The 19,645-nt window shown below is 42.0% G+C and overlaps 1 protein-coding gene, 1 long non-coding RNA gene and 1 pseudogene across 3 annotated transcripts in view; 2 read left to right on the plus strand and 1 right to left on the minus strand.

The window, feature by feature from the left end:
• Nucleotides 1-8,309, minus strand: part of LOC105737909 — a 33,655-nt gene extending 25,346 nt beyond the window's left edge. The window contains exons 1-2 of the long non-coding RNA XR_004029811.1: nucleotides 7,784-8,309; nucleotides 6,323-6,378 (exon numbers count right to left, since the gene is read on the minus strand). This is a non-coding gene — a long non-coding RNA (uncharacterized LOC105737909). The remainder of the gene's footprint in view (nucleotides 1-6,322; nucleotides 6,379-7,783) is intronic.
• LOC100583882 lies at nucleotides 3,257-4,567 on the plus strand (annotated as a pseudogene).
• Nucleotides 8,310-8,396: 87 nt separating the features above from the next.
• The window catches only part of ASAH1 (N-acylsphingosine amidohydrolase 1), a 28,557-nt gene continuing 17,308 nt past the window's right edge, over nucleotides 8,397-19,645 (plus strand). The window contains exons 1-2 of one of the 2 annotated variants that reach the window (XM_003256719.4): nucleotides 8,397-8,591; nucleotides 17,647-17,693. In XM_003256719.4, the coding sequence (XP_003256767.1) occupies nucleotides 8,466-8,591; nucleotides 17,647-17,693 (173 nt within the window). In that variant the 5' untranslated portion in view covers nucleotides 8,397-8,465. Of the gene's footprint in view, nucleotides 8,592-9,001; nucleotides 9,288-17,646; nucleotides 17,694-19,645 lie in introns of those variants that run through there. The other variant, XM_003256718.4, reaches the window with a different exon arrangement.

Consider the following 19,645-nt stretch of genomic DNA (forward strand, 5'->3'; position numbering starts at 1 on the left):
GATCAGGATGCTGAAGCATTTATTTGAATAACTGTAACAGGACGGCTTTACCAGTAGGATCCTGAATACAAGGCATGATCAAAGCAATGGCTTTCAAGAATTGCAAATGGTCCAGTCAAAGCAAAAGCAGACCGGGCCAGGTGCAGTGGCTTACACCTGTAATCCCAGCACTTTGGGAGGCCAAGGCAGGTGGATCACTTCAGGCCAGGAGTTTGAGACCAGTCTGGCCAGCATGGTGAAGCCTCATCTCTACTAAAAATACAAAAATGAAGCCAGGCGCTGTGGCTCATACCTGTAATGGCAGCACTTTGGGAGGCCGAGGCAGGTGGATCATTTGAGGTCAGGAGTTTGAGACCCTCCTGGTCAACATGGTAAAGCCTCGTCTCTACTAAAAATACAAAAATTAGCCGGGCGTGGCGGCACACACCTGTAATCCCAGCTGCTCCAGAGGCTGAGGCATGAGAATCACTTGAGCCTGGGAGGCAGAGGTTGCAGTGAGCTGAGATGGCACCACTGCACTCCAGCCTGGGTGACAGAGCGAGACTCCATCTCCAAAAAATAACAATAAAATAAAAATATAAAAATACAAAATTAGGAGTGGTGGTGCATATCTGTAATCCCAGCTACTTGGGAGGCTGAGGCAGGAGAATTGTTTGAACCTGGGAGGTGAAGGGTGCAGGTGCAGTGAGCCGAGGTTGCGCCACTGCACTCCAGGCTGGGTGACAGAAAAAGACTCTGTCTCCAAAAACAAACAAAGCAGTCAACAGCAAAGATCATGGCAACGGTTCTTTGTGATGCTCAAGGCATTTCACTTGTTGATTTTTCTGGAGGGCCAAAAAATGACAATATCTCCTTTTTATTAGAGTATTTTGACAAAGCCAAAGCCTTAGCAGAAAAACACCCAGGAGATTCACCAGAAAGTGCTTCTTCACCATGACAATGCTCCTGCCCATTCCTCTCATCAAACAAGTGCAATTTTGCAAGAGCTTCCACAGGAAATCTGACTTCTTTTTGTTTCCTAATCTTAAAAAATCTGTAAAGGACACCCATTTTTCTTCACTTAATAAAGACTGCATTGACATGGTTAAATTCCCAGGTCCCTCATTTTTTTAAGGATGGACTAAATGTCTGGTATCATCGCTGACAAAAGTGTCTTGACCTTGATGGTGCTTATGACTTGGGAGGCTGAGGCAGGAGAATGGCGTGAACCCAGGAGGTGGAGCTTGCAGTGAGCCGAGATTGCGCCACTGCACTCCAGCCTGGGCAACAGAGCCGAGACTCTGTCTCACACAAAAAAATAAAAAATAAAAAGAAATAAAGTTTATACTTTTTATCCTTTAACTTCATCTTCCATGAACTTTTTGAAGTCCCCTTATATATATATATATTAGTGTTATATTCTTTTTCAGTTGCAAACTCCATGAGATCTGGAATTTGTATTTCACTGCATGTGTATCTTCCATAGCACCTAGTAACCTGCTCTTCATTTAATGGTCATTTAGTAGTTTCTATATACACAGTATTACTATAATTGTTATTGTTGGCTTCTGCTGTCATTTCAGGGTGACTGTCATACTCCTCACCTTTCTGAGCTTGGAAACAGTTGAGAAATATACACAGGCATTAGAAATATACACAGATCAGATTCTGCTTTCTTGCTCATTAAGCTGAAACAGAGAAAACAATTTTGACCTGAGGCGAACATGGAATTCCAACACCTTCTACTTTGGAGTAAGCTTGTGTACTCAGTCATTAGACACATGCAAATGACTTTTCAGGGGCACAGCCAATTTCTAATAGGAGGGAAGTGAGCTGAGGGCAGGGTGAGGATGGAGGCGTAGGGACCGGATGTGCACCCTGGTGGCAGGAGGTGCTTATAGGCGCCATTCCTTGACTACCTTCTCTCTACATCTCCCAGAGCTCTCATTTTAGAGTGCTTTCTTCCAAATCTTCACAGCCATTACGTTATAACGTCATGATTTTAAAGTTTGTTGGTGATGTGCCACTTTGGGAAGATGTGGTCAAAGGAAGCAACTACTTTCACGTCCACTCTTGTCATCCAAGGTTTGCTGCAGTGGGATTACCACTGTGGGCAGGCAGATCTACTACTGTGGGTAGGCAGATCTGAATGACAGCGCTAGAAGAGTGGCCAGGCCACGCACATTCTGTGACCTTTTCAACTATTTACCAATTAGATACATCTCTCCTTCCCTAGGGAGACATGAATGGAGGAGAATGCAGAGAAAGGTGGACGTTTTCTTCCGAAAACATCTGATGCTAGATCCAGGTTTTGTGACACCTGAATCTTATGCAATTTGAGTGGTCCTCCTTAAGGAAAAGAATACAAAATTACAAGTATAAAATTTGGTAAAAGGCTGGGAAGGGGCATGAGCAAGCGAAGGTACTAAAACTTAAGCTTCATACAACAATACATCCTTTTCTTAACAAAGGAGAAATGTCTATTTTTATGTGTGTATCAGTTAGGATGCTCTCAGATACAATAATTTAACTTGTAAGCAAACCAACTTGTCCAAGATTCAATAACAGAGTAGTGGCTGATGTAAATGAAGAGTCCAGTTGTTGGACAGGATCTGTGGTCGGTTGATCTAGCATCTTGACAATGTCATCAGTGACCCAGTTTCTTTCCATCTTTCCACTGTGCAGTCCACAGTATCAATTTCATCTTAGGCGGCTCCCTTCAGGTTTATAGCATGCATGCCAGCAGCAATGGAGATTCCTAGCTTCCTCTTTCATATTAGAAGAGAGAAGACAAGGCCGAGCATGGTGGCTCATGCCTGTAAGCCCAGCACTTTGGGAGGCTGAGGCAGGTGGATCACCTGAGGTCAGGAGTTTGAGACCAGCCTGGCCAACATGGTGAAACCTCGTCTCTACTAAAAATACAAAAAATTACCTGGGCGTGGTGGTGGGCGCCTGTAATCCCAGCTACTTGGGAGGCTGAAGCAGGAGAATTGCTTGAATCTGGGAGGCAGAGGTTGCAGTGAGCCAAGATCGGGCCACTGCACTCCAGCCTGGGCGACAGAGCTAGACTCCATCTCAGAAAAAAAAAAAAAAATAGTATTACTGTTTCCCAAATGGATGATATTGAAGTTGTTTATACAATTGACATTCAGAAATATATTCCATGTTATCAGTTTTTTAGCTTTTATAATTCTTCAGGTGAAGTAAATGAGCAAGCACTGAAGAAAATATTATCAAATTCACAAAGAATGTGGTAGGTTGGTACAAATTCCCTCATCATTCAGATCAGATCATGACGTTTAGAGAAAGGCTGCTTCACAAAAACTTGCAGGAGCATCTTTCAAACCAAGACCTTGTTTTTCTGCTATGAACACCAAGTATAATAACAGAAAGCCGCTCTACTCATCGACTCGAACATGCCTTATATAAACCTCAAAAAGGACTTTTTCACAGGGTACCTTTAGTGGTTGCCAATCTGGGCATGTCTGAACAACTAGATTGTAAAACTGTATCAGGTTCCTGTATGTCCACTGGTTTTAGCCGAGCAGTACAAACACACAGCTCTAATTTTTTTTGAAGAAGATGTATCCTTAAAGAAGGTACATAAGATAAATGAAATGTATGCTTCATTACAAGAGGAATTAAAGAGTATATGCAAAAAAAGTGGAAGACAGTGAATAAGCAGTAGATAAACTAGTAAAGGATGTAAACAGATTAAAACAAGAAATTGAAAAAAGGAGACGAGCCCAGATTCAGGCAGCACGAGAGAAGAGCATCCAAAAACCCTCAGGAGAACATTTTTCTTTGTCAACCATTAAGGACCTTTTTTCCAGATTGTGAATTTCTTCATTCATGTGTTATGTCTTTAAAACAATAGACATGTTTCTAAAGGTAGCTCTAACAACCACTACCATCTCGATGTAGTAGACAATCTGACCTTAATGGTGGAAAACACTGACATTCCTGAAGCTAGTCCAGCTAGTACACCACAAATGGTTAAGCATAAAGCCTTAGACTTAGATGGCAGATGGCAATTCAAGAGATCATGGCGGGAGGATCACGAGGTCAGGAGATAGAGACCATCCTGGCTAACACAGTGAAACCCCATCTCTAATACAAAAAAATTGGCCGGGCGCGGTGGCTCATGCGTATAATCCCAGCACTTTGGGAGGTCGAGGTGGGCAGATTGGGAGGTCAGGAGATCGAGACCATCCTAGCTAACATGGTGAAACCCTGTCTCTACTAAAATACAAAAAATTAGCCGGGCGTGGTGGTGGGTGCCTGTAGTCCCAGCTGCTCAGGAGGCTGAGGCAGAATGGTGTGAACCTAGAAGGCGGAGTTTGCAGTGCGCCGAGGTCGTGCCACTGCACTCCAGCCTGGGCGACAGAGGAATACTTCGACTCAAAAAAAAAAAAAAAAAAAAAGTGATCACGGCTGTTAGACACACAAGACAAACCATCTAAAACAGATACTGATAGTAGTAACCAATAAAAAAAAAAAAAGCATCCAAAATGAGCAGCCCAGAAATAGATGAAGAGATTGAAAAGATGAATGTTTTGGTGAATATTCACGGTCTCCTACATTTTGATCCTTTTAACCTTAAAAGGAGATGTTTTTAATTTGGCTGATGGGTAAAAAACATTTCCATTGTTTTTTTTTGTTTGTTTGTTTGTTTTTTTGAGACGGAGTCTCGCTCTGTGGCCCAGGCTGGAGCGCAGTGGCGCAATCTCGGCTCACTGCAAGCTCCGCCTCCCAGGTTCACGCCATTCTCCTGACTCAGCCTCTCCGAGTAGCTGGGACTACAGGCGCCCGCCACCACGCCCGGCTAATTTTTTGTATTTTTTAGTAGAGACGGGGTTTCACCATGGTCTCGATCTCCTGACCTCGTGATCCGCCCGCCTCGGCCTCCCAAAGTGCTGGGATTACAAGCGTGAGCCACCAAGCCCGGCCTTCCATTGTTTTTACTAGGTTGAGCTACTTGCAGTAATACAGATAAGTTCATTTGTTTCTACTATGTCCACCCGTTTGCAGTAATCCATAGCTAAATCTTAGTGCATTTATTTTACAAAGGATTTTTTCAAATATCACATGCCTTTGTTTCCAAACCTTTTTTCACCTTTCATTAAGTTGTTGAGGGAAAGGCTTACACAGACACATTCTTTAGAATTGGAAAAGTGAGGCCAGGCACAGTGGCTCACAGCTGTAATCCCGGCACTTAGGGAAGACAAGGCAGGATTGATTGAGGCCAGGAGTTAGAGACCAGCCTGGGCAATACAGTGAGACCCATCTCTATTAAAAAATAAAAGTATTAGAAAAGTTAGAATAGCGTTATTTTTACAATGTGGAAAGAAATTTATATGAAATTTATCTGAGTCATTAAAATTATCCTTAAGTGATAATTTTTTAGAAGTACATTATGGCTAGAGTTGCCAGATAAAATGCTGGCTATCACGCAGTACATTTGCAAAACATGATCTAAAATTTAAATTTGTCCTACATTTGTACTTGCTAAATCTGGCGGCCTTATTACGCAATTATAACGCAACACAAACGGTAATATCTCCCCTAGTTTAGAGTCCTTTCCACGAAATTTAGCAAATCCTTAATTTTGAGTACAGTACAAGCCTGGTAATCCAGTGTGTTTGCGATAGGCCAGTGGAACTCAGAACTGATACATACATACATACATGTCTATCACATTTAATGTCTATTAGGTGTAAATCAACTTTTTATGTAAAAGACACTACTGGTTTGAGGATAGACTTGTCTAGGAATATTTTGTCCTCCTGTGACAGCATCACTATGCATCCCAATGTAACATTCCTACAAAGGGAAGATCTCTGACCAGGCATACTTACATTTGCTAGTTAGAAAATCATTTTGAGCAGTTTTAACTCCACTCAGTTGAATGGTGTATTACATTGTATGAGCTATTTGTGGACCAGATATAAATGACAATCACACAGAACCACTTTCATTCAACGTATGTAAAATGTGATGAGTGTTAACATTTTAAATAAGCGATCTGCTTAATGAACATTGATTGGTGTGAAGGGGAAGTGTCATTCTTTACCTCACTCCTGAAACACTTTTCTGTCCAAAGGTTGGTTTGAATCAGTATTGGCATCATACAACCACTTAATATAAAGGAAGTTTACTGGTGGTAATGTGATAGAATTTATTCCCGATAGCTGATGTTATAAACTTTAGGGTCCCTGAAATATGCAGGATCCTTGTATATAACTGGCATATACCCTGTAAAGAGATAATTAAATTTCTCGACAAAGCATAATGAGCAAAATTTCAGCTAGCTCAATTCAGTTGTTGAGGTGCTCTTTCTTACCCATTATCTGAGCTCTCTTAATTGCTTTTGTGATTTCTGTTTCTTTCCACAGAGACCTGTAAAATAAAAAGCTTCCTTATTCATAAAAATATCAATATTTAAAGTTAAAAAAAGTTTATTTCTCAAACTGAAACATTATTTCTCTATCTCTTGACCTTTTAGTACACATTTTTGTATATTCGGTTTTACTAAATCAAGTCAAACCTGTTCCAGGTAATGTGATGTTATACACGATAGGTTTCATTTAGGGTGGGGTGGCTAGGTTGCAACTCTTTTAAATCAAGGCTCCACCTCAGGAACCTAGGAATGTTAGGTAGGAGATTAGGAAGTCCACAGCTTGCCAAGAACTTCAGCTATTCCATAAACAATCTGATTACGTATCCCTACTCTTGCACACTAAACAGGTTATCCAAGTCTTAAACTTGATGCTTTTGTGCAGTATGAACCACCCTTTCCATGGAGATAATCATGCATTTGTACATTTAAATACCATTTTCTATGAACAGATCAGTATGCCAAAAAACACTGCAAAGTCGCCTACACACACCTTGCCTTGACATCTGTATATTTCTAGTGTTAAAGAATGGCGTAGGCAAAATAAAAAAAAAAAAAAGATATATGTGTAAGAAAAAAAGAGATACATGAAATGGTTTAATTTTAGGGAAGTAGACTTACATTTTATCTGAAAAGAGTATCAATAATATTTAATAGACCTTTGAAAGTTAGATGCATAGTTCTACGAAAGTGGTGCCTAAGAGTAGTATGTCAATTGACAAATTTTTTCCATAAAGAATCTTATTTTGCTAGACTACCTAATCACCAATTAACATCCTCTAGTAGGGAAAAAAATATGCTTGGTGACATGTTTAAATCGCTCTCAAGAGTACTGAAGACGGATGATCTTCCAATCAAGTAGATATTTGATTTAGTAGTAACAACTAAAAAATGGGAATCCTATTCTTGGCACACTTATTTCATGCTCCAAGGTAATTCCATAGATTCAACATTTAACACGTGCATTCAACATTACACATTTTTTTTCCGGAGTGAAATGGCTCTGAATGCCTTACAGAATTTGCCCTGCTCTCCTTAACTAAATACTTTATTTATTAATACTTCTTTCTTCTTTTCCCCTTGTTCTTTCTGTGCCAGACCCACACACGTCTGCTGTAACTGAACATGCCAGGCACATTCTCCCTTTTAAGCCTTTTAACAGCTGCTGTCTCTGCCTAGAATACTCTTTCTTGGCCACACACAAAACTGCCTTCCTGGCCTCCCTCAAATGTCTGCTCAAACTTCACCTCCTTAATCATGTCTATCTGTCCCTCTTATTTATAACTGTGACTCTGCCACTTCTGATCTCCACACTTGATGCCCCTGGCCTCCCTTTTTCTCCACAGCATTTATCACTAACATCCCATGTACTTTTCTTAGGTATTATGTTTATTGCCCATTTCTCACCTAGAACATAAGCCTCAGGGTGGAAGAACTTTGTCTTTTTGTTGTTGCTCCCTGCTTATCCCCAGTGTCAGGAGACATGCTTGGCGCATTGTAGGTCCGCAGTATTTTTTGAATTAATAACGAATATTTCTACCATCTGCTACCTTACTGTTGTTCATGCAGGAGCTCAAATGTGCTTCAAGCATGTGGTATGTTTCAAAAGACAAACTTCCTCCTTAAGGAGCACACTCATCTACTCCTCCTTTAAAAAAAAAAAAAGGAAAAAAAGCAAAACAAAACATCACCTTCTCATTTCCCCACCTCCAACAAAAAGAGTGTTGAGTTTTCTAAAGAAATAATACAAATGGATAAAACTGCAATTTGTTGTCCCTTCTCTCATATGCAAAAAAAAAGAAAAGAAAAAAATACACGGAGATTTCGGCAGCGTGCTGAGCTTCATCAAAGCATTAAAACAATGCTGCTTGAGACGTCGGAGGCTCAACCAGGAAGTGCAACCCAGAGGGCAGGATTTCCTGCTGGACTTTGAAATCCAACCCGGTCACCTACCCGCGCGACTGTCCACGGATGGCACGAAAGCCAAGCGAGTTCCCCTGCCGAGCTACTCGCGTCCGCCTCCTGCAAAGCTGAGCTCTGCTCCGCCCACCTGAGTCCTTCGCCAGTTAGGAGGAAACACAGCCGCTTAATGAACGGCTGCATCGGGCTGGGAGAGAAAGCTCGCGGGTCCCACCGGGCCTCCTACCCAAGTCTAAGCGCGCTTTTCACCGAGGCCTCAATTCTAGGATTTGGCAGCTTTGCTGTGAAAGCCCAAGTGGGTAACCAACAGCCTGGAGGACCCGAGTGGATTCGATTCTCTCTCACTCCTCGGCCACTCAGCCGCTCCTTGTCCCTGACCCCGCGGTGGGGATGAATAACTCAACTCATTTCGGGCCCCTTTCCTCAGAGGGCAAAGATGGGTCGGGGTGGGATGTTACATTGGTGTTGAGACTCTTTGGATCCGTTTCGTGGGTACCGAGGACGCCTGGGTAGGCGGGACAGGCTCCACCCGCCTGCAAGAGGATCCCCAGCGAGGCGGTGCGGGTGAGGCTCCCGGCCCCACCCACGGGGCGGGGCTCCGGCTCGGTCCGACCATTGCCCGCGGTGGGGGAGGGGGATGGATCACGCTACGCGCCAAAGGCAACCGCTACTCTCCTTCTGCGGGTAGCCTGGAAGGCTCTCTCTCTTTCTCTACGCCACCCTTTTCATGGCCCTGAAAAGCCCCGTCCTCTCCTCCCAGTCCCGCCTCCTTCGAGCGCTCCCCCCACTGCCTGGAATGGTGCGGTCCCAGGTCGCGGGTCACGCGGCGGAGGGGGGCGTGGCCTGCCCCCGGCCCAGCCGGCTCTTCTCTGCCTCTGCTGGAGTCCGGGGAGTGGCGTTGGCTGCTGGAGCGATGCTGGGCCGGAGTCGCGTCGCCTTAGTCTTCCTGGCTGCCGCCGTCAGCTGTGCCGTCGCGCAGCACGCGCCGCCGGTGAGTGAGCTTGAGCCGAGGCGCGGAGAGGGGCGTGCAGATGCGGGCGCGGATGGAGGCGCAGGTGTGGCGGCGCGAGCGGGTACAAGGAACACCCGGTGCTGGGCAGCGTCTTTACGGGGGTCTGTGGTTTCGTGCACAGGGGTGTGGGTGCAGAGCGGGCTGGCGAACCCCGTGCTCGGTAGATTCGGTTCTACCTGCAACTAGAACACCTTTAGAGGAAATCCTAATCTCTGCAGGATACCTGGGTGTGATTCGCACATTCTCAAATTTGAGTGAGTGTACTTGAGTAACCAGTTCCAGGCCTTTGCATTTTGAACTGTTTGAATAAAATGTTCTGGTGGACCTGTGTGCATTACTCAATCAAGGACAGACTGCCTGATGGTCAGGTGCTTTCTCCCGAAGAAGTTCAGGAGCTCAGCACAGGATACTGCAGGGCCCTGGGAAACGCTGAGTGGTCCCAAGCCTGGGCGGTGCGAGCAGCCAGAGCAGGCCCCAGAAGGCCCCCTGTGGCCTTTTGCACCCAAGTCATGGGATCGCCTGTCCCGTGGCTCTTTCCCACGAGCAAGTCACAGGGCCACGGACTTCCTAACTGCAAGAGACAGTGAGGGACGAGCGTGACTCTTTCATTTTTCAGAAGAGGAAGTAGACCTAGAGTGAGAAAATATTTAGCCAGAGGTTACACTATTGTTTACTCAACATGCCTAACGCCTGAGCCTCTTGACGCCCAGTACTCTTTCATAATTCATTTCTTTATAAAGCAGTCAGACTGCGTTTGTCTTTGCCAACAGATCGGATAAGTAGGAACCTGGCGCATCTGGCCTGAGGCTAGATGGTGATGGTCTTGAATAGCTTAGGTAGGTTATTGAAAGTGGAAGCAAGATGTACATTCTCTTCTTTTATACCTGTAAGGAGAAATTTCTTTAAAATCATGGTGGGATATGACTTAGCCATTAAAATTGATATTATGTTCAGCAGATAAAAGTAGAATCTAGAATAGTATATACAGTTTTTCCTGTAATAGGAAAATACACAGGAAAATATATGTGCACACGATTGAAAGGCCTTAAAATAAAATTGCTGTACTGTGGGTAGGGAATTAATTTGCTTGAGGGTAGTTAGTATTATGGGAATTCTGAAAGAATTTGATACTTTGATACTGTCAGGGCCCTTCATTCAGAGACCACCAGGAACACACCATGAGCTGAACAAACTGGATTTAGTGTTCTTTGAGGCAAAGGAGAACACACACTATGAGCGACGGTAGGTTATAGAAAAAAACCCATTACAGAATTTGAACTTTGGTTGCATGATTTGGGGTAAGACTGAGGAACCGGGCTTTGCTGTAGGTAGAATGTTGTTAGAAGGTGGGGCAATTCTGTGACTGAGTAAAGAAGGAACAGCCATTCTGTTTAGCAAGAGAAGGGGATGTTTGGTGTTTTGTGCGTTGCAGGTGCCCTTGTTTTTGTCTGTTCTTAGACAAAATCCTCAAGTGGCATTGCTTTGTCTTATTGTGTCATGTCTCAGAGTAATTTTATCCGAGGTAGGTATCTGTGAGATTGTTTATGTCCAGGAGGAAAACAGAGCTTACCTTGGCTTGTAATAATATTGAGGGATAGCTGTGGGAGTCAGAGCAGTTTCAGGTGTTGGAGGCTGTTTTTTCTTCTTTCTCAATAGCTTTATTTATTCTAGCAAAAGTATTTTGATAGCTATTTTCAGAAGAAGAATCAGCAACCTCTCAATGGATATAATCTGATCTAGAACAGCGAATGTCAAAGTCTAGTCTGGCCACTGGTGTCAGTTTGGGAAGCTGTTTTCACAGGTTTTCAGTGAAATTAGAAAAATAAGAATGCAAAACTAAAATTATTAATTAAGAATGTTAATCTTTAGTCTGATTGTATGGACTTCCAGTTTTCATTGTTGCTAACACGTTCTTAAAAATTAACGGCAGAGATTGCACCACTGCACTCCAGCCTGGGCGACAGAGCGAGACTCTGTCTCAAAAAAAAAAAAAAAAAAAAATTAACGGCAGAGGTAGATGTTATGTGCATGGAATTTGTTTTGTTTTAACATCTCCATTTGGCAGAATAAAAATTTGGACCCTCCTGTGCCAAGGCCTCATTAGTTTTTTTTACTGGCCTGGAAAATCCTGGGATCCATGGACTGAAGGACCTTTAGAACCTTACAGAAGTTCAGTGACTTCATTCTCTGAGAAGAATAAGCAGTTTTTCAACTGGAGTCATTATGTAATAAACTATAGCCTCATGGTAACAAAAGATATTTCAAAAGTACTTTCGATAAATATGAATAATGAGAACCAGCTTTAAATTGGAAACAAGTCATTTGATTTAGAACATCTGTAAGGATTTTTTGTGTGTTTGTTTTTGAGGCTTTTCACAATATTCGTATGTTAAGGTTCTTCTGTGTTGTTCTTCATTATTGAATTTTTTAGGAGTCTATTAAGAGATGATGGTGAAGACAGTGGCCCAAGAAACGTCTGGAGAGATAGTGCCAGATGACATCATCCAGGGTTCTGTAGACTCTTATTAAGGATTCAGAAATTTATCCTAAAAAAATGGGAGGATCTGGAACCAGCCAATGGGAGGCCATTAGATGGTTTTAGACAAGATAACATTTTCACTTTAAAAAGATGAGTCTGGATTGGAGGGCAGCAAGGGTAGATATGAGGAGACTAGTCCAGAAAAGAAAACAGGGTGCATTGAAGGATGGTGGCACCAGGGGTGAGGGAGAGAATTAGATGTTCCTTCCAATGAGCTGAAGGAAGCATTGGGTGAGGATGAGGAAGTGAGGTGTCAGCGTGACCTGCACATTGCTGAAGTGCTTCGCTGGGCGAATGGTGGCATCAATTCCAGGGAACATGGGGGGGGAAAGTTTGGGGGCTAAAGAATCAGGATCGTTTTCATTTAGGGTATATGTTAAATTTCAGGTGGCAGAGAGACATCCAGCAGGCCACTTGGACTGGCACTCCGAAGAGAGACACTGAGAGTCACTGGCATAATGATATTATATTTGAAGTGCTTGGAGCAGATGAACTCACCTAGAAATAGGATAGAGAAAGAGAAGAAAAGAGAACTAAGCAAAGGCTAAGTAACTTGCACATGTATGTGTCAAGAAGAAGAGAAATTGCCAAAGTTAAAACAGGACAATTCGGGCACGGTGGCCCATGCCTGTAATCCCAGCACTTTGGGAGGCCAAGGTGGGCGGATCACGTGAGGTCAGCAGTTTGAGACTAGCCTGGCCAACGTGGAGAAACTGTGTCTCTACTAAAAATACAAAAATTAGCTGGGCATAGTGGCTCACGCCTGTAGTCCCAGCTACTCAGCAGGCTGAGGCGGGAGAATTGTTTGAACCTGGGAGGCAGAGGTTGCAGTGAGCCAAGATCGTGCCATTGCACTCCAGCCTGGGCACTGAGCGAAACTTCGTCACAAAAAAACAAAAAAACAGGAGAGTAAGTGGAACAGGAAGCTCAGGGAAGAGACTGGGACAGGTTAACTATGTTGAATATTATTGAGATGTCAATAGTATTATGATGTTGGGCAACTGGAGGTCATTGGTCACCTCGGCTAGAGCAGTGTTGGGGGTAGAAAATAGCTTGCAATAGGCTAAGGGTGATTGGCAGGAAAGGGACTAGAGGGGAGAGATGGCTGCTCTGACTAATAAATCTGACCCACTTCATAAGATGTGTGAAGATGAAACATAATGGCTTAGTAATTAATTGCCTAAGTAAACTTGTAAACTTATTTTTATGCATCAGCTTCTCATATGAGTTAACAGCATATGTCAACATTGTTGACATTAGCTATTGAATCAGCTTTAGCAATGATTTTCACCCAGTTGCCAGAAATCTCATAGACCCCATGTGGCCTAGGAATTTATTGCACTTCATCTGCTTTTCCCTACTTCTCCCAAAGAAGGAACAGACAGGTGTAATCCATTCACTTATTCAACAGTACTGCTGGCCTACTATGTGCCAGACTCCTAAATGCTGGGAATGCATCAGCCAGTGAGATACATGAGGTCCTTCCTCTCATGGAGGATTTATTCACATTCCTTTGACCTAAATACCAGTAGCGTAATAGGATGCCATCCCATCAAAGCCCAGAAGACAAGTGAAAACATTTTCAAGCTCATGTGAATTGTTATACACGTAGGAAACATGCCTCTTTGTATTCAGTGTTTCTGCTGAGTTGTACATAAGAGGACATTATAGGAAAAACTTGTCTGCAAAATAGTTGTTGATGAATTCAAGAATTGAATGAATGAAAAATTGTCTTGCTAGAGTTGTTTGGCTTTTGATGGGTATGAAAACTGACATGAGGTATGTAATTTTAGATTATCTTTCATTGTCTCTGAGTATTTCAATAAGACAAGCACACAAGGGCTTTCTGGACTTTTAAAATTCATTATTAGAAGCATACATTATTTGATTGAGGGTCTCCTAATTCTTTAGGGCTCAAGTATTTTAAGGAGCTGTACAAGTTATGCCATTTTTTAAGGGTGTGGAGCATTCATTGAGACCTTAATAATGTTCTCCTTGTATTTTGGGGTTTTTTTTTAGAATGTTTTGTTCAGTAGCTCTGTAATTAGTTTCTCTTAATGAATGGGGAGGACAAAGTGGCTTAAGTTTCTATCAAATAACCAGGAAAATTAGAGAATTTGCTGACCCGAGCAGTCTTTTAAAAGCACTTCCCAGAGAGTTTCTTTTTTTTTTTTGAGATGGAGTCTTGCTCTGTCTCCCAGGCTGGAGTGCAGTGGCACTATCTCGTCTCACTGCAACTTCCACAACCTGGGTTCAGGCGATTCTCCTACCTCAGCCTTCTGAGTACCTAGGATTACAGGCACATGCCACCCAGCTAATTTTTGCATTTTTGGTAGTGACAGGGATTTCGCCATGTTGGCCAGGCTGGTCTTGAACTCCTGACCTCAGGTGATCCACCCACCTCAGCCTCCCAAGGTGCTGGAATTTACAGGCATGAGCCACCACGCCCGGCCCAGAGAGTTTCAAATGCATTGAAACATCAGATTTTTACCACTTATCTTCACTCTTAGGAGACCACTGGGGGGCAGGGAGAAAGGTAGGGAAGAGGAGCGAGAGAGAGAGAAAGAGAGGTACTGTGGGGAGAGGGTTAGAGAGAATTGATTCTAAGTTGGATTTTGTTTCCTGTGATAGGGTGTAACATAGTATACCATCCAGACCACATAATCGCTCTTCGTATCATCTGTTTCTAATGTTTACCTATGATCTATTTAACTTTTTACCTACCTTAATAGAGTTGTCTGTTACTAAACTGTGTATAAACGTGGGGATAGTAAGAAACTTTAAATAACATTAAATAAGTTCATTAGAATTCTGTTTTAGGGCTACCCCTGGGTTTTGAAGCTGTGTCTCCCTGTAGAAGTCTTTTTTGAGGGGGAGGAAGTAGCTCTTTTTTCCACCCTACCCCTAAAACTAACCTTTTTTGCATAAATGACTTAGGCATTCATGCCATGTGAGCCCCTGAAATACTGTAGTCTCATAGCTGCTGACTTTCTTATTTTCTCTCAGATTTATCCTATTTTCTTGCAACCAGGTTCTATGCCAATTTCATGTTTGTTTATTGCAACCAAGAGTTGTTATCAACCTCAGACTCCCACATGTATTGTTGCTAGCTTGCTCTTTAGTTCTTACCTCTGGGGCAGGTCACATTCTCTCCTAATACTAGACAGAGCATTTTCAACTTTGCTCACAGTTGTCTAATAGGAAATGTGCCTGTAATTTGAGTTTATTTTGGCTTTGGAAGCCAGGGCATGCAAATGTAATTATTAGGGAGGGATAGGAGTCATTACATTTCACTTAATTTGCCAAGTTGATTCTAGTGATCATCAGAAGCCCTGAACTAAGCGCAGATTATTCTGTTAGGAATTAAATTGAGGCATTGGTTTTATTATCTCTGTGGGAAGCTATTTGATAGAGCAGGGAAAGCCATTGACTCTGATTCTGTCACCAGCTGTGTAACTTTCTGCAAGTCACTAACAGAGCAGGGTCTTACATCTACAACATGATCGTAAAATTAAGCACTTGGGTTAAGTACCCATCACAGTATTCCCAACTTATAGGAAAACAATGGTCAGATAAACAAGAAAATATAAAGCGGAGTATCTCATCACCGCAGAATTTATTTACAAATTTTACAAAGTAAAATTAAGCTGCAACCCAAATAAGTCTCTAAGTAGCTCATTTATTAGCAAAATAAGGAAAGCCATTTACCAATGGCGGGTTAACTAAATTGTATTTGATTGTAGCAGCAGAAGTATCCTGTCCAGCGAAAATGAAATTATTTTACATGTCATTAAATGGGAACCCTTGTCCTGCACTTTCGGAGCAACGTCAATATCAATTAAAGAACAAAGCATGTGATTTTGAGTGATTTATCTTGACTCTCAACATACCAATAACTGATCAGTTGTTGATATTTATTAGATGATCAGTGCCAAGTTTGAAGTGACTGAAGAGTTAGCCTCTGAATCATCTGTAAAAAACAACTATAGGCTAGGATGTTTTCAAAGAAGTTGAGAAAATAATGATTCAGTATAACCTGGAATGGAATCTGCCAAGATATATAAAAATTGACAGTGGTAAAAATGTTTGTGAGTAGAAAAAGGCTGAGTTCAGCAATTTCACAAAACTTGTGAACATGCAAGGTGTTTAAAGCTCACGGTTATTTATTATAGTATTCCTTTTTAGATACTTTGTGGAAAATATTGGAATCTCGCATGTGTTACTGAACCAGCAGTATAAACCATGAGCTTCATTTGCTCTTGTGGATATAACCATCATCATTTCAGTGAATTTTTATCAGAAGTAGAGGCCGGATATCCTGATGCCTCTTGTGACAGAGCCATTAGATAGCTTGCTAGCTATAAAGTTTTGCAGTCTTTGAGTTCACAGGTCAGACTGAAGTGTTTCTAAACAAGAGCTGCCCCCAACCACTATTACTGAACGCGAATGGCTTTGGAAATTAGCTTTTGCTACAGACTTGATATTGTTTCTTAATGAATTCAACCCAAAATTACAAGACAGAGCCACACATATATGAGAAACTTACAGTGTGGTAAGGCAGATTTGACAGCTAATGTTTGAATCACAGGTAATTTCAACCTACTTTATATATTTCCACTGTTATCAAAAGTTAAAACAAGATGCTAGACCTCCATTCTTACACAGCTTTGCATCAGATACATTTTCTGAGCTCAAGCTACAGTTCCAAGAGTTTTCTGAGCTCAAGCTACAGTTCGAAGAGTTTTCTTACCTACTCTACTTTATCTTATTTTGGATTTGTACTTTTTTAAAACAATTATCTTACTTTCACAGAACTGGTTCTCCAGAGGAAAGGAGATAAAGACACTTGATATGTTGAATGAGTAACAAAAGAATCATAAATCTGTGTGGACTTTTTTTGATAAGTTTAGGAGAAGATTCCATTTTGCCACTAAGCTTGGACAACTCTCCCTAAAAGAGTCTTCGTTCATGGTCTCAGGCAGTGACCTCAGTGTTGGGGACTGTCCTCACCTCAAGGAGCACAGAGTCTGGTATTGACGAGGAACACAAACAAATGTTTATAAAGCAGTGTCATAAACCTGTTGATAAGCATGTGCGCAAATGCTGTGGGAGGAAAGGAGGGTATGACTATTTTCATATGGAAGGTAGACGAAGACTTCACAAGAAAGAAATTGCTTGAACTGAATCTTGGAAGTTAGAACCAGCAGTTCACCAGGTAAGGGAAAAGGCATTCTAGCAAGAGGGAATAGCACAGGCACAGGCATGGAAGGGTGAGAGATGATAGGAAGTGCCTGCATAAATACTAAGGGGAGTGTCAGGAGATGAGGCCGGGATGCTAAGTTAGGGAAAGATGATTAAGGGCCCTGTGCTGTGTGCCCTGAAAATCTGGTTTGGGAGGCAAATCCCAGGACAGATTGCAATACACACGGCTGATAAGTTCAGATAATACATCCTATCAGGTCATTTACTTTCAGTGCTAAGTCAGCCTCTCTAACATAAACATTTTCCATCTACTTTGTTACATTTGTTCGTTACTCAATATATTTGCAATATTAGAGCCAAATTATAACACCTAGCACTTTTGCAAATTGAATTGAAACTGAAAATCCACTTAATGGTTTAGGATTTTAGAAGTTTTCTTGGAAGGAAAAGACTTAATTTTAAGAGGCGTCAAAATGGTATAAAAGAGCAGAATCAGACTTGATGTTGTCTTCACAGATTGTTAACTGCTTTTGAAATTGCATATTCCATTAGCAAGCATTTGTTATTTTCTGAAACTTAATTTTCTTTGCTTTTTAGTGGACAGAGGACTGCAGAAAATCAACCTATCCTCCTTCAGGACCAACGTGAGTAAACATCAGATGATCAAAACTCCCTTTGACCTTTGTGAAGTTTTTTCTGTATGTAATAATAGCTCATAAACTAATGATAGTGAATAAAATCTTAAGTCATGTTTTCCATTCCGAGACAGAGGTTTGTTTCTCAGATTTGTGCATTATGCATTTGGCTGAGATCTTGGACAAATACGAAAATATCTTCCGATTCAAATGCCCGTCGCTAGACCATCAAAATCATTGGAAAGAAAAGGATTTTCAGCCAGGCGCGGTGGCTCACACCTGTAATCCCAGCACTTTGGGAGGCCAAGGCAGGTGAATCACAAGGTCAGGGGATAGAGACCATCCTGGCTAACAGTGAAACCCCGTCTCTACTAAAAATACAAAAACTTAGCCAGGCGAGGTGGTGGGCGCCTGTAATCCCAGCTGCTCGGGAGGCTGAGGCAGGAGAATGGCGTGAACCCGGGAGGCAGAGCTTGCAGTGAGCCGAGATCGCACCACTGCACTCCAGCCTGGGTGACAAAGCAAGACTCCATCTCAAAAAAAAAAAAAAAAAGAAAAGGATTTTCATTCTCCACTAAATTCTCCTGTCTACCGCAAAGTGTTTTTCTCATCTTTGACAAATGTAAGGGCTGTATTTGAAATGACCTGTGATTCTCTATGGTGCCTGGATATAAACCACCAAATTATATCGTAACAAAAAAGCACAGGACCTCGTATGTGAAACGTTCTCAAAATAAACCTTGGCACGACAAAGCTGTCGAGGACAAAACAGGATTGGAACACCTAAGAGGAGGACGAATGTCATGATTCAGTGTTTAACATTAATATTTTTAGTCTGGATTTTGGTCTTTCCAAATCCTCAGTGTTTAAATGGGCCTGTGAGAAAGCCATAATAACAGCTCACAGACCCAGTGGGTACAGAACAGAGGAAAGAAGGAACAGGTATAGGGGGTCGTGATCTTTTTCTTCTATGCTGCCCTTTCGCTGAAAGTAGCCTGCTGTTTGTAGGGGAAAACAGTACAACTCTATCTAGTGATATCAAGATGACATTTTCAGTTTCTGCAACATTCTAAATTACATATGTTGTACTGCTGTTGTCTAAACGATGTATTTTAAATAGGCTGTGTCCCAGATAGCGTGAAACTGTAATAAACTAAATTCTTTTGACTTACTCGCTTGTATGTAGAAAGAGACCAATATTTGGCAGGAAGCAATTTAGAGGTAGCCAGTTTGGATGTTGTTCGGGGCCAGTGTTCATTCCAGCTCTTTCTTCAATGGCCTGGTGTCTGAAAGTCTTCCTTTCTGTCATCACTGGCATCATTCTGGCCTTCAGTGACATGTCTGCCTTACTGATTGATTATGTCTCTCGGCTGGTCTCACTACCCTGATTCATTGAACATTTAATAAGGTGCCTTCCATGTTTGAGGCCGTTTCTACTCCCTTTTAGGTGCACTTTACATGTGTCTATAAATTGAATGCCCTGCAAACCATAAACTTCCCTGATTGAGCATTTTACTGATTCCTTATTGCCATGTGCATATGAGTGTGTGTCTACATATGTGCATACCTACCTACATGTATACATACATATATACTCCTAAACACATACACATGTATACATGGGCATAACTTGTATGTTTCTTGCCTTCATTTTTTCGCTAAGTTTCTTTTTACCTCACTAGCCTGCTTTCCTATGCAAAAAGCCTCAGCTTTGCTCTTATCCTTCTCCTTTCTGAACTCTATCAATGAATCCTGACATCTAGGAGATAAGTGTGGTATTTATGTACCTTTGAATGACAGTCGTCCTGTTCCTGTGAGATCATCCTTTTCAATTAATTGCATAGATTTGGGCAGCATCCATGGGCAAATATGAGGAAAGAAAAAGCTAACCTGTTTGTCCAGCATGACTAGTCAAATCAATGCTGGAGATAAAGGAACTGATAGCCAGATCACCCCTGAAT

This window comes from Nomascus leucogenys, chromosome 4 (genome assembly GCF_006542625.1).
Source record: "Nomascus leucogenys isolate Asia chromosome 4, Asia_NLE_v1, whole genome shotgun sequence".
NCBI lineage: Eukaryota > Metazoa > Chordata > Mammalia > Primates > Hylobatidae > Nomascus > Nomascus leucogenys.